Source organism: Branchiostoma belcheri, unplaced genomic scaffold, assembly GCF_001625305.1.
Source record: "Branchiostoma belcheri isolate BF01 breed outbred unplaced genomic scaffold, Haploidv18h27 scaffold17, whole genome shotgun sequence".
Lineage (NCBI taxonomy): Eukaryota > Metazoa > Chordata > Leptocardii > Amphioxiformes > Branchiostomatidae > Branchiostoma > Branchiostoma belcheri.
This window is the reverse complement of record NW_017803157.1, coordinates 3,390,473-3,404,140: the sequence shown is the minus strand read 5'-3', so window position 1 is coordinate 3,404,140 and position 13,668 is coordinate 3,390,473. Positions and strand designations below refer to the sequence as shown.

Sequence of the window (13,668 nt, the reverse complement as noted above, 5' to 3'; positions counted from 1 at the left end):
CAAATATATACAGTATTATCATCCGCATTTTCTACATATTGGATTCTTTTGCTAATGTATTATGTGTAAGTGGTAACGTTGAAATTAGTATTAGATACTTGAGTGCGCTACCACTTTGTGTTGTTCCATGTTATACTGTGTGAACAATAAACTACTCTCCAAGCAGATTCTGTTGCATGTATCTAAATTGGCCTCCTGTAGTGTAACTATTTGGCCTCCTGTGACATCTGCTAGAGAAGTTTTTCTCTGTCTCCATAATCAGACATTCAGTCTAGCGGCTCCAAACTTTCCATTCAAGTCATCTTACTGTCTTACGCTTGAACTCAGCATGTTCTGAGCCGAGCAGCACAAGTATGAAAGCTTCAAGAAGCAGTATAAACTGTAATTTCCAGCACAGGAGATTTGGGCTTACCCAAATTTTCTATGTGCAACTTCAGCCTTTGTCAAGGAATGAACAAGATTTAGTATAAAATGTTTTTGTTAATGCCTTTGCGCGCAAAAGCTTTCTTAAGTGAATTTAAGTTGTACACTATGAAGCATATACTTTATGAAGCAGTTTAGACTGTAATTTCCAACACAGGAGTTTTGGACTTACCCAATTTTTCACTGTGCAACATCTTTGCAGTCTTTGTCAAGGGATGAACAAGATAAGTTTAAAAGATTTTTTTTTAATTTCCTTGCGCGCAAAAGCGTTCATAAGTGAGTCTAAATGGTATACTACGAAGCATATACTTTAAGAATAAGTTTAAACTGTAATTTCCAACACAAGAGATTTGGATTTACCCAAATTTTCGACTGTGCATCTCCAGTCTTTGTCAAGGAATGAACAAGATAAGTGTAAAAGCTTTTGTTAATGCACTCTAAGTTGTATACTATGAAGCATATACTTTATGAAGAAGTATAAACTGTAATTTCCAACACAGGATATTTGGACTTGCCCAATTTTTCACTGTGCAACAACTTTGCAGTCTCATGTTGTCAAGGAATGAATAAGATAAGTGTAAAGGCTTTTTTTCAACATCCTTTTGCGCAAATAAAGCTTTCTTAAGAGAGCTTATGTGGCATACTGTGAAGCATATACTTCATGAAGAAGTTTAAACTGTAATTTCCCACACAGGATATTTGGACTTACCCACATTTTCGACTGTGCAACTGCAGTCTTTGTCAAGGAATGAGCAAGATAAGTGTAAAGCTTTTTTCAACGTCTTTGCGCACAAATCTTTCTGAAGAGAGCTTAAGAGGCATACTGGTATTGAATTGATTATTCGCAGAGCACGAATGAAACAAATTTTCCAATTTTTGAAGTTCTAGTTATTAGATCGGCTTATAACAGGCAGGGATGCCCAACTAGCCGTAGGCTATTGTTAAGGGTCAACCCTAGGAGAGAAAACAATCGTTAGGTACACATACAAATACAATCAATAAGATACACAATGACACGTGACACTTACTGGGTCAGTCTACTGAGGAAGACCAGAGTGACTGGTCGAAAGCTCTAGCTATATAGGTGAGAGAATTTTGTTTGTGTTGGACCAAAAGTTTTAACTCTAAACAAGCTTGTGCTAACTTATTACTTAAGGACTCACCTCTCTTGAGCCTGAAAATTAACAGACATATAATGACCTTAACCTAGACCGCCTGTAGTGTTAAACCATTTGCCTCCTGTAACCATTGGCCGCCTATAACCATTGGTCACCCCACGCCGGGGTGCTGTATTACATACTGCCTGGCCAATTTCATACACTTGCCGGCCAAATCGACACTGTATTGCAGCCCCCCAAAGATCTACTTGGAGATAGTCCAAAACACACTGGGTGTAACTGCCGAAATTGTCATTTACGACTCGCACACTTGTTAGCTGAACGGTTTTCCTACTGTGTGAAGGTACCATCCAAGGGCGACAAGCAGCGTCATAGAACATGAAGGAGCTTCAATTTCTTGGACTTAAAAGCTTTCGTCAGCGCAAGTGACCTGAGGCTACGTCTATATTTTATCACAGTCGGCTGCTGACAGTTGCAATTGGCAAGCTGCTGCAAGTCATCTTAACTACAATTGACATCTGTATTTTCTCTAGTGTTGCCACGTAGTTAAGATGGGCGGAGCGAGTTTATGTGGATTTGGTACAGCCCCGCCCTGCCAAGGATTTTGGTGGCGGACTCAAATGTATCAAGGATGTCGAAAATGATTTTAAACCTCCTTGAATATATCTAGCAATCTGCACTCTGCACTTATCATCCTATGTAATCAACTCCGTATTTCTCTATTCACCGCTTGTCTCTGCTCCAAGCCAGATTCTGAATTCATAAATCCCTGCATTAGTCAAGAATTACTGTTGAGTCGACTATAAAAAAGAGTGCTCGTTAAATTTCATTGGTATGACTTGGGAACTGTGAAAAGGAGTATGGATTTTAACTAAAAAAAAACGGCTGTTATTTGGTTAGCATTTTTATCTTCAACATGACCTGAGGTGTTTCTGTATAGCCGGTATCATTGAACTATCCTTCGGCGTAACACACCAACTTCTGTACAGCTGGTATAACCACCCTTCGGCGCAACAGACCAGCTCTTGTACCTGTATCTGTATCTGTATAGCCGGTATAGCCGACCTTCGGCGTAACACACCAGCTTCTGTACCTGTATCTGTACAGCCAGTACAACTGCCCTTCAGCGTAACACACCAGCTTCTGTATCTGTATCTGTATCTGTGTAGCCAGTATAACCGCCCTTCGGCGTAACACACCAGCTTCTGTACAACTGGTATAATCACCCTTAGGCGTAACACACCAGCATTGCTAAGTTGGCGCGGTTAACGTTATTGGTTGTGACAATGAATACGTACATGAGTTATATCATCATTTGTATTCCATTGTAAAATTCCATCTCCTAACTGAGAGTGCCGACGACAGGTTCTTAATTGCCCCACTCTGACACTTAAAGACGCTGAATCTTGAATAACATCCCCCGTGTCTGGTTTATAGTGCATAATCCCAAACCACGACGTGACGCGCACGTGGAATGAATTCGTTGTTTTTCATTAGGCCACAGCAAGTAATTTTTATGGATGACATCGACGCGCGCATTAATTTTCTTTTTGGTGTATCTTATTAATTATCTGGATGTCTAACCTTCACTGATGTAAGAAATTGTTTTGACTTCAGACGGTGGTAAACATGCTGAAAAAGGGTAGACTGGTTACCAAAGCTATTATAGCTCCCGAGTCCTACATCCTCTCCGCAAATAGGATCTATTTGCGGAGAGGATGTAGGACTGGGGGATCGGGAGCTATAATAGGTTTGGTAACCAGGCTAGAAAAAGGGCAAATCTGTTTAATTGTAAATGCCTATTGGTTCTGAGACCGTCAGGGATCCAGCAAACTTGAGACACAATGGTTCGCGTTTGATCGCAAACGTTGACACTGACATGTTCCATCGCATCCAATCCAATCCAACCCAGTATAGTAGCCTCCCCATGATGGTACGGCTAGCCGTTTTGCTAGAATACGAGTATCTAGTTAATTGAGGCATTTACACATCTACAAGGACAGCTGCAGGTAATTGAATACTGTTGAATACAAGAATAAAAGATTCGTTTGGTTGTAATATCATGTTTCGTCACCTCGATTCTTGTATAACTAGGCTTATGACCTCAAAATTTGAAAATTAATCTTGTTTTTTGGCCGGTCTTGTTTATTTTAGCCCTATCGCATTAGATTTGTAGTCTGCGGAGGATGTCATCCATAAAATGCACTTGCTGTGGCCTTTCTGTCAAGCTAGCAGATCGCCCGTCTTTTACAGCAACAGGTAGTGGTTTATATGCCTTGGCACGAAGTCTACGAGCTACAGCTCTTGTAAAGAAACAGACCAAGGACATTACATAGAGATGAACCACCGAAACGTGACGGTCCATATCGCTGGAGCTCTGAAGGATGTCTCTGAGGTGGTCGGCGTCTGCGAAGTCGTCGGCAATGCGACTACGGGCAACAACAACAACGCCACCTTGGCAAGCGTGGTGTTCGAGCCGGCCTTCTGTGGTCTGTACGGCGCTGCGCCTTCCATCGCGCCCGTGCTGATTTTGCTGCTGGTCTGCTTCCTTCTACTAACGGTGTTCGGCAACGGGTGCCTGGTGGGAGTCATCCTAACCACCAGCCACATGAAAGTAAGATCCGTTCCGTTAAAAAATCTACAATTGACAACTGAGAACTAACGCCATATATTGTGTAATAATACAGGATCCAGCTCAACTAACTGGAGTAAAATTTTATATACGGGTCCTGTCCTTAGTGCAGAATTCACAGCCACATGAAAGTAACATCCGTTCCGTTGAAAATATCTACAATTGACAACCGAGAACGAACGGTATATATTTTGTAATAATACAGGATCCAGGTCAAATAACCGGTATAAATGTTATATACAGGTCCTGTCCTTAGTGCTGAATTCACAGCCACATCAAAGTAAGATCCGTTCCCTTAAAAATATGCAATTGACAACGTAGACCTAAATCCGTACATTGTGTAATAATGCAGGATTCAACCCAAATAACTGGTGTAAAATGCGTATGTTATATACAGGTCCTGTCCTTAGTCTGAACTCACAGTCACATGAAAGTAAGATCCGTTCCGTTAAAAAATCTACAATTGACAACCGAGAACTAACGCCTTATACGATAGGTGCACGGTGCAGAAAGCCGATCTCACTAACAATGAAGTGAATGGGGAATGGTTTGGAATTTTGGGATTTGGTGTAAGATGCGTATATTATATACGGGTCCTGTCCTTAGTGCTGAACTCAAAGTCTCATATTCTTCTCAAGAACTGATGTGACTAGACTACAGATTTCATTCGTCACTGACGCAAATTTAGTCAATGCTACTTGAAACGTCTGATATTATCTATCCAGTTGCTCGAGTAACAGTTTTCATGTATGTAATCTACGTTGTTTGATCATGAGGGGAATATTTCTAGTTGAAATGCGCATTTATCTAGCCAATTCTTGATACCTTTTCTGCGGAATTCTACGCCTCATGCATGATAACACGGATATTACACAATAGACTAATCCGGATCGGTCTATATATATCTCTGTCGCCTTGCTGTCGCCACGTTTCGATGTCTATCAGACACCTTCCTCAGAGCTTCTGACTGGAGTACTGCTTCTCGCCGCAAAAGCGCCACCTACATTGGCTATATACTAGTACAATGGCAAGAAGCAGTAGTCCTGAACTACCGTGGAAGGTGTCTGACAGGAATCAAAACGTAGGCATATGCAAGCAGGTGAGGGTCTATACCTGTGGTGTAAAAAGAAACCCACAATACAAATAAATATCCTATGTCTAACGAGGCAGATGGCATTATTTTTGGAAATCTTGATGATTTCAATCACTCAAATTTGAAACTGTCTGCACGGTTTAGCGGCGGCAACCATTTTGAGAAATGGGTGCGGAGCTCAACAAGGAGGCAGCAAACTTACAACATAATTCGTGTCGTCTGTTATTTAAAGATGGGAGTGACAAATGCATCAGAGCCAAACTATAGCTAACAAAGTTGGGACCTAGAATTATACGACAAGCTCTTCTTTACACATTCTTCATATTATCACGAAAGTTCATCTGTGCTGGCAGTTACATGTTTAGAGTTAAAACCTTTGATCCAACACGAAGCTTGCCACGTGGCTTCTTTGAGGAAGAGCAGAGTGACTGGTCGAAAGCTCTAGGTGAGAGAATTTTTCGTGTTGGATCAAAAGTTTTAATTCTAAACACATTCTTCATATTGTCGTTTCAGGAACCCGGAAACTACTACCTTGTAGCCATGGCGCTGACCGACACGGCGCTCGCCCTGGCGTACAACCCCCTCGCCATGTACAGCCTCGCGCACGGCAGCTATCCGGCCGGACCCTGGTGCAGGCTACAGGCCTTCTTCATCATCTTCCTGTCCGTCCTGTCTCTCCACTCGCTCCTCTGCGTCTGGCTCTGCCGCTACGTCCATATCGCGTAAGGCCATGTTGATTTGATTATATGGATGACATCCACGCGCGCATGAATTTTCGGCCGTTTCAAAAAAAAAGTTTTCAACCATACTGTAAATCGTACAAAACAGTTGCAAAATGAGCAAAAATATACCGTAAGTTACAATAAAACCATACCAATGTCGTAGAATGCCAAAATCAAACAAAAAAAGACGAAATTGTAAAGAAATGAACTTGAAGACTAGATTATTCGCCAAACCATATTCTGTCCCATTTGTTCAACCCTCATGACCACGTAGATTTCATAATGAAAACAACTTTTTTTTGTTGCAAAACTTTTTTTTATTCGCACGCGCGCATCAATTTTGGGGTTCCCGGAGGATGTCATCCATATAATCAAATCAACATGGCCTAATATATATTTTTTATATCCCAACATTTCTTGACTAGACGTGGTGACGGCACACTCAAGTTATATCAACTTATGTTATGCCGCCACCAACGCAGACAAATACAAGACAGGACAATACTCATTTTCACTTGAGTGAAGTGAGGAAAGTCGTGTAAAGTGCCTTGAGGGCTGATCGTGTATTAACTAGGAGGGATTTCCACAATTGGGTAGCTCTAATCTCCAATCAGATGTTTCGGTGGCTGCAAAAGACAGTATCAAATTGGCCTGGCAGTATCCATTAGCCAGACAGTATCCATTGGCCACGGTGGCTAATGGACACTCCTCTGGCCAATAGGTAGTCTTGCCACCGTATGATCTGCTTGGAGATTAGGGCAGCTCTGTTGAAGAAGGCTTTCTGTATTATGGAAACAGTTAAACTTTACATAACCAACACCAAGTAAATTGGGACTTACCCCAAATTTTCGACTGACTCCGTCAGCCTTGTTCACGGAATGGACCCTTCTACTGCAGCTTCCGGGACGTGACGTCGGAAACACGTGGTTGCAGCAGAGGGTCATACGTGGCAGATAACCTATGACGCCCCCCGTCTCTGTTCAGTGTTGGACGGTTGGCCCGAATGTACACCGCCTCTTTCACTCCTCTCGCAAAGAAATCCGGTTCTGTGTCCAGGATTTTCACCTTATCTAGTGAGACAGAGTGTCAAGTTTAACTGTTTCCATATCCATAATGTTATATACCAACACAGATGAACTTTCATGCTAAGGCTTTCTGTGTTCTTGCACTTTCAGGTACCCGCTCAGCTACAAGAAAGTGCTAACGCGCCGGCGGATGGTATACGCCATGTGTTTCTGTGTGGTGATAGCAGCCGCCCCGGCTGCACTGGGAGTGTCCCCCGTCCATGTCATCACCGCTGGGGCTTCTGAGGAGGTCCTGAGAAGATTTGAGCAGCCACAGACGCTCATCACACCGTGTCTGGCCGGCCCTGAAGGCACCATCCTCTCCGTGAGCGTCAATCTCGTTGCCATGGTAGCCATCGTATGTTTAGTCGCGCTCATCTGTTGCGAGACGCAGAGAAGCCAGAGGAAACACGACCAGAAGCTTGCGTGGAGCGCTCAGGCGGAGGGCCGGGACACAAAGATGCAGGCTGTCTACACGCTACTCATCGTGGTGTTGGTCAACTGGATCACCTGGGTACCAGCGTTTGTTGTCACCATCCTACTAAAGTTTGGAGTGGTGTCTCTGGCCGCGGCCTCGCCGTGGATAGACGTGGCCACCATCGTCCTACAGAGCGCCACGTTCTCCGACTCTCTGGTGTACGCGTTTCGATACCACATCTACCGCCGGGCGCTCAAGAAAATGTACAGGAAAATTCAGAACATTTTCACACAAGCACAAGCCTAGCTTCTTTTAGTCCGTAGGTTGCGTGTTGCTAATCTGTATTGGATTTGCGAATTCCACGTTCATACCTGGACGGTGTGTATTAATTGTACATAGAGAACGTTATCAAAGCGTGTCTTTATGGTTCTAAGAAGAGAGGGACCAAAGTTCAACTGTTGAAAGACTTGCCATTTGAAAAGTATCATCTATATTTTAGCGCCTATCGGAGGAAAACCTCTATTCACATTCACATAAATATACAAGCACAAGCCTAGCTTCCGTAAGTGCGATGTTGGATTTGGGAACAGTGCGTTCATATCTGGACAGTATCTTAAAGTTGTATATATAAGCCTCGCTTCTTTATTCCGTAACTAGCTTGCTGGATTATGTCGGATTCCATGTTCATATCTGGACAGTATGTAAAGTTGTACATAGACAGCCTTGATGAAAATATGACCAAAGTCCAACTATTGAAAGACTTGATGTGATATCTATCGTTGTGTTTGAAGAGTTATCATCTATAGCTGTATTTTAAACCCTATCGGAAAACTTGTTTTCTCCGGAAAGGATACTCCATATATTTATAGAATTCACAAGATCTATATGAAACTGAATATGACAATCATGCCAAGAGTTCTAGCGGTGTGTATCATGCAATATGCTGTCATCATTTGGCAAATTGGCAGTGTAAGAGAAATGTCATAAATGCTTGATACCAAATGTTGTGTATTTTCTGTTTATTGAGTTGAATGTGTGTTTGTTTAAAACTCGACATTCAACAACCAAAGTTGCTTGGCCTTTCAATTCATTCACCAGGATTAGAAACCAAATTTTCTGATGCACATAGTAATCTTCACTATGATAATAGATTGTGTAAATTTAACCCTTTCTCGTCATGCCATGATTTAAACTTTGCATAGGTCTATTTTACCACAAGCATGAACCAATCGTATGGACAACCAACCCATTTGCCTTGAGCAACCACTTTTTCTGAGCAAACCCCTTTTCTGAGCACTTTTTCTCACTTCATGGAGTGACCGCTGAGAGCTAGCCCAGCTAAGCCAATATTTTCCTATATTTGACAGTCTTGTTTATTCATACTTATGTTGAGTGTACATTCCCTTCAACTGATATACCATGCCATCTTCTAAACCTACTTAATTTTCAGTAAAGACAACCACACAGGACAACGTTTTATAGCTACACAGATGATGCTACAATTTATTTCATCCACAAATTTCCAAATTAGTCTACAACATTTTGGAGAGGAGGCTACCGTCTACATCTTTACCCTTGGGCAGTACAGTACAACAACAGTCGGTCACAAAAAAGCAGTCTTGGTTTCCAGGTCTTAAATACTGCAAACAACTTAAATAGAAAGAAGAATTTTTATCCACAACAGTATCCTTTTGGTAAAACAGCAGTATATGTGTATTATTTCTTTCACGCCATAAAACAAAGTCCAAAGTTATCATATCATTGAATACTATCTCTTTTAATTGTTTCATTTCCAAGGAACACAATTGTACATAGAGAGGGTACAGGAGGAGGGGTATCCCTGCTCTGCTAATTCTTTGTTCTCTATCCTGCCAAGATATCCACACCTTTTCTGCCTACACTACATTGTCGGGTGATACTGGTTCAGATCCCAGGGTAGCTCCTGTGTTGAGGAGACACTGAAGAGAGAAGAGGAGAGGGTTTTGAGGTGGTGCTGAGTGTGCAGCAGGCAGGTGCCGAGACGTGGGGCCTGTCTTAAGCCTCCAGGTCCAAGCCGAGACCCAGCTTGTGGCCTCCTTGGTTGAAGTTCTTGCCATCTAACAGTGTGGACAGGGTCACCTTCACACCTGTGGTGGGAGAGGGAAACAAAACAACGGTCAGACGTTTGAAGAAACTTCAGTTTCAGTTTATTTACTTCACCAGCAGTAATATTCAGGTACATAATGACATAACAAAACACAATTTCACCTCTCATTTTGATCATGACATCACAAATCCTTCAAGTGTTCGTGTTTCCTTTTAATAGACCAATCCTGAGTCCATCACAATTAGTAGTTCAACCTAATTAGTGGTTTAAGCAATGAGACTATGGGATCAGTCTACTGTGCACTCCCTTTGTCCCCAGCACACGTTTCTGGAAGACACAAATTTAACAATTTCTTTCCAACAGGAACCTAACATTCTGCTAACCTACATTACGCTATGTTAAGTAGGAAAATGCAAAGCTCCATACCTGGCCTGACTTCTTGCGTGTAGCCAAGACCGATTTGGCTGGAGTTGTTCACCTTTGCCTGCAAAGAGAAGAGAGCGAATGTTAATACATACAGTATAGGCAGTTTGTACGAGCACAGGCATCTTAACAATGCTCCATTGCCTACAAAGGTATCATAGCTATAATGTCATCTCCCAATAAAATAACATGAGACAAACTTTGCACTGTGATTTCTGACTTTTTTTCACTGTACTCTTTATGCTTACTGTTTTCACTTGTCACTTCTGTACCTTGAACATATCCTAACCATTATCAAATCATTTGTTTTTACTGTTAGCTTGCCATTTCCCCAATAAGGGAGTGGAACACTTCTTAAAAGAGTTGTGAGGAGGCCATACTCACCCGGAATGAAGACTTGCTATCGATGGTGTACTTGGCAGCCAGGCCGAAGCGCGTGTTGTTGCTGCCGGCTGTCCAGGCCAGGTTCACACCAGTCTCCAGGTTGTTGTTCACCTTCTGGTAGATGGAGCCACCGAACTCAGTACCATCGTTACTGCAGGGAGGAAGACAAACAAAATCCTTTAGATCTTCTGTTTTCACTACTAAAACAAGAACCGTCTTAAAGGGAATGCCATCAAACACAGAGACAAGACAGAATAAGGAGAACAAAAACTTGTGACGAAATGATAAGTGTTGCCAGTTTATTAAGGGTGAAGAATACAGGGAGCAAGGTTAGAAACGAATCCCTCAGGTCCACTACTTTTGCTACTATAGAACCAACAAGAAATGTCTTAAAGTAAAGGGAATATGATTAAACATTGAGACAAGACAGAACAAAAATGTGACGTAAAACTTGTATTGTCAGTTGACTCGGGGTGAATCAGAACAATACAGGGAGCAAGGTTAGATACAACAAAATTATATTGTCAGGTAAGCTTGATCAGGGTGATGACAAGACAGACAAATAAAACAAGACAAATAAAACTATTCTACAAGAGACAAAAGGAAGCGAGAAGTCCGTTCATACGGAGAATGAAAAAAAAAATTCAGTAGTTAGGCATGAGGCACTAAGAGATTGGGAGGTTTCCTGAAGAAATGACAAGACCAAGATATAGAGAATGACCTTGCCTTCAAGACGTAAGAAATTCATTTCACCAAGTCATCTTGCAAATTTGTAATGTCCCAATACACTAGTACAGTAGTTTCCTATGACCTTTTCTTCACCAAACACCACGTCAGACACACCACTACTTTTGTAAGCAGCTTTGGTGTTATTTCTAGTAGTTATGCCTTATAATGCTTCATGGAAAAAGCTTTTATTTCTACAAAAAACACATCACGTCAACACCTTCATGACATGTTAGTAAGCTTAACACAGGTTAGTACAAAACGGTGAGTACCCCATCTCCAGCAAAAAAGCAACAAAAAGGCTGTAAAAGATATGATAAAAAAAAGGACACTGGCCGCTTCTGTGCTGAAGCCAGCTCACAACTCTAGTCTGTGGTGTGTTTTTTTCTTTCTTTTATAAACATTTGTAAGTGATGGATTGTGAAAGTGTTTGTTTGAACTGACAAATATGCGATCTCACAAAACTTTAGCAGTCTGACCTCAGGTTCATAGCCTTTGCCAGGATATGTACTGACTGATACGACCTGGAAGGCACAGCACAGCTTACAACATGAGAAACTAGTGATGCATACCTAAACCCAATTTTAGGTTCAGGTCCGGATTCAAGTCCAGAGGTTTAGGTTCAGTTTCGGACTTGTAAGTCCGAACCTAAACCCATGGCATGTACAAAATTGCATGTTGGCAACCTTTCAATGTTGTCTGGGTGAAACTTTGGCGACATAACATGGAGGCCGATACTTGACGATGCCCGATGGCAATGTTTTCTAAAAATGTTTTGCAGCCAAGATTTCACAATCTACGGAAGGTTTTAGGTGGTTTGGAAATAAAAGGGGTATGTGAAATGGTCTTTTATGGTAATAAGTCCGGACTCGGTTCTTGACTTTTAGGTTTTTTTGGACTTGAACCTAAACACTATCACAAGTCCGGATCCAAGTCCAGTGAACCGGTATGCATCACTATGAGAAACGCAAACAAATTAAGAGACACAACGAGAAATAAAAACATGCAATCGTCAAGTCACATTTTCCTGTGTTGTGTGTTAGAATGGACCACAGGAAGAATAGCTACTGTCATGTACATGTACGCTAAGTGTGGATAAACTCAAACTCAGTCAAGCCAAACAACAGAAAGGACAACACATAGAGGAAGTAAAATAGAGTTTAAGTTGAGGTAATCCACAGACAATGTTATAACAAACAGCCGCACAAGACAACAGGGATAGGTCATAGATACTAAGAGAAGCACGTCGGCAAAATGTACTGCACCTGCGCGAAACCTTTAATGCAATTCAGCAGAATACGTTGTCTAAGGTTGTTTTCACGTATTTGTGGATGACATTTCGTATATAGTTTTCAAATGTTGTGTCTGAAAAGATACAGTCTGCAACGGGCAAAATTCTGATGCAACGTTGAAGTAACACCCAACGAAAATCGTGAAAATCCGGGTTTTGCAGACACAGTACGTTCACACAATGTGCCCCTGAGGGAAGATTATATCGATTATCAGTCAAAATGTGCAACTAAGTATACTCCTTAGTAATACTTTGTCCAAGCTAGTGTGGAAGGCATGAAAGGGTGTCTTACACATTGGTGTGGAGCTGGAAGTCCCCAGTCTTGTAGCCTAGAGCGAAGTTGCTCCTCGTCAGCTTGGACTTGGCTGTGTCAAACGACATCTGGTAGCCAGCCAACCAACCCTCGTATCTGTTGGGCACAGGAAAACAACAACAGTGAGTTATTGTAAAATTGTGTCTAAAATGGATTACAAAATGTTGGTCAGATTGTGGATTCTTTCTTCCATTGCAGTTGAAACTATCATTCAGTTTGGCAGTGATAGAATACTTTTTTCAGTGTTCTGCAATATTGCAGAATGTCAAAATTGAAGATTGCTTTTTCAGTCTGCAAACTGCAAGTTGCTTAATTTTTCTTCTGCAATATTATTTCTAACACTGTTTGGTCAATATGGAAATAGTGTTTCATTCTTTCTTTCCCTATTACTTCCTTGCCTTTTCCCTTTACAAAACGAAACTGCAGTAACAGTTACACCTTATGGACTATATGGCAACTTAAAAAAAAATGAACAGTTCATTTTCCAAAGCTTCAAATGTTGAACACTGGTAGTTGAGCCAGACATACCCCAGGACAGCAGCTCCGTGGATGGTGGGCCCAGCAAAGTCCAGGTCAACCTCCGTGTTCACATTCAGGTAGTCCATCTTGTAGGCAGTCTTGATCTGACCGCTTTTCTTCCTGATATTTGGGGGAACAAGAATAACAAGATGTTTACAGTTAAACTTTCGATCAAACACAAAAAAATTCTCTCACCTAGAGTTTTTGACTAGTGAGTCACTCTGGTCTTCCTCAGTAGACTGAGGACAGTAGGTTGGCTTGAAATGTGACTCCCAAGCACTTGGCAATGGGCACCACCTCAAGCACGTGTCCGTTAATGGATAGAGGGGGCAGTGGTGGGGGGTTGCGGGCAAAGCAGATGTGCATAGCTTTGCACTTAGTGGGATTAAGCTTCATTTTGTTCTCCTCAGTCCAGGTGGACAGTTCGTCCAAATCGTGCTGTAGTCTGGGTGGTTC

The 13,668-nt window shown here is 41.8% G+C and overlaps 2 protein-coding genes across 3 annotated transcripts in view; one reads left to right on the top strand and one right to left on the bottom strand.

Moving 5' to 3' along the window:
• Nucleotides 1-3,879: 3,879 nt before the first annotated feature.
• LOC109466625 (trace amine-associated receptor 2-like) lies at nt 3,880-7,776 on the top strand. Its single transcript, XM_019764355.1, has 3 exons — nt 3,880-4,155; nt 5,780-5,988; nt 7,164-7,776. Exons 1-3 carry the CDS (start codon nt 3,880-3,882, stop codon nt 7,774-7,776), a joined length of 1,098 nt encoding a protein of 365 aa, XP_019619914.1.
• Nucleotides 7,777-8,944: 1,168 nt separating this feature from the next.
• LOC109466786 (voltage-dependent anion-selective channel protein 2-like) overlaps nt 8,945-13,668 on the bottom strand; it is an 11,497-nt gene continuing 6,773 nt past the window's right edge. For both annotated transcript variants that reach the window (XM_019764611.1, XM_019764612.1), the window contains exons 6-10: nt 13,222-13,332; nt 12,673-12,789; nt 10,364-10,514; nt 9,983-10,040; nt 8,945-9,596 (exon numbers count right to left, since the gene is read on the bottom strand). In XM_019764611.1, the coding sequence (XP_019620170.1) occupies nt 9,505-9,596; nt 9,983-10,040; nt 10,364-10,514; nt 12,673-12,789; nt 13,222-13,332 (529 nt within the window). In that variant the 3' untranslated portion in view covers nt 8,945-9,504. The remainder of the gene's footprint in view (nt 9,597-9,982; nt 10,041-10,363; nt 10,515-12,672; nt 12,790-13,221; nt 13,333-13,668) is intronic.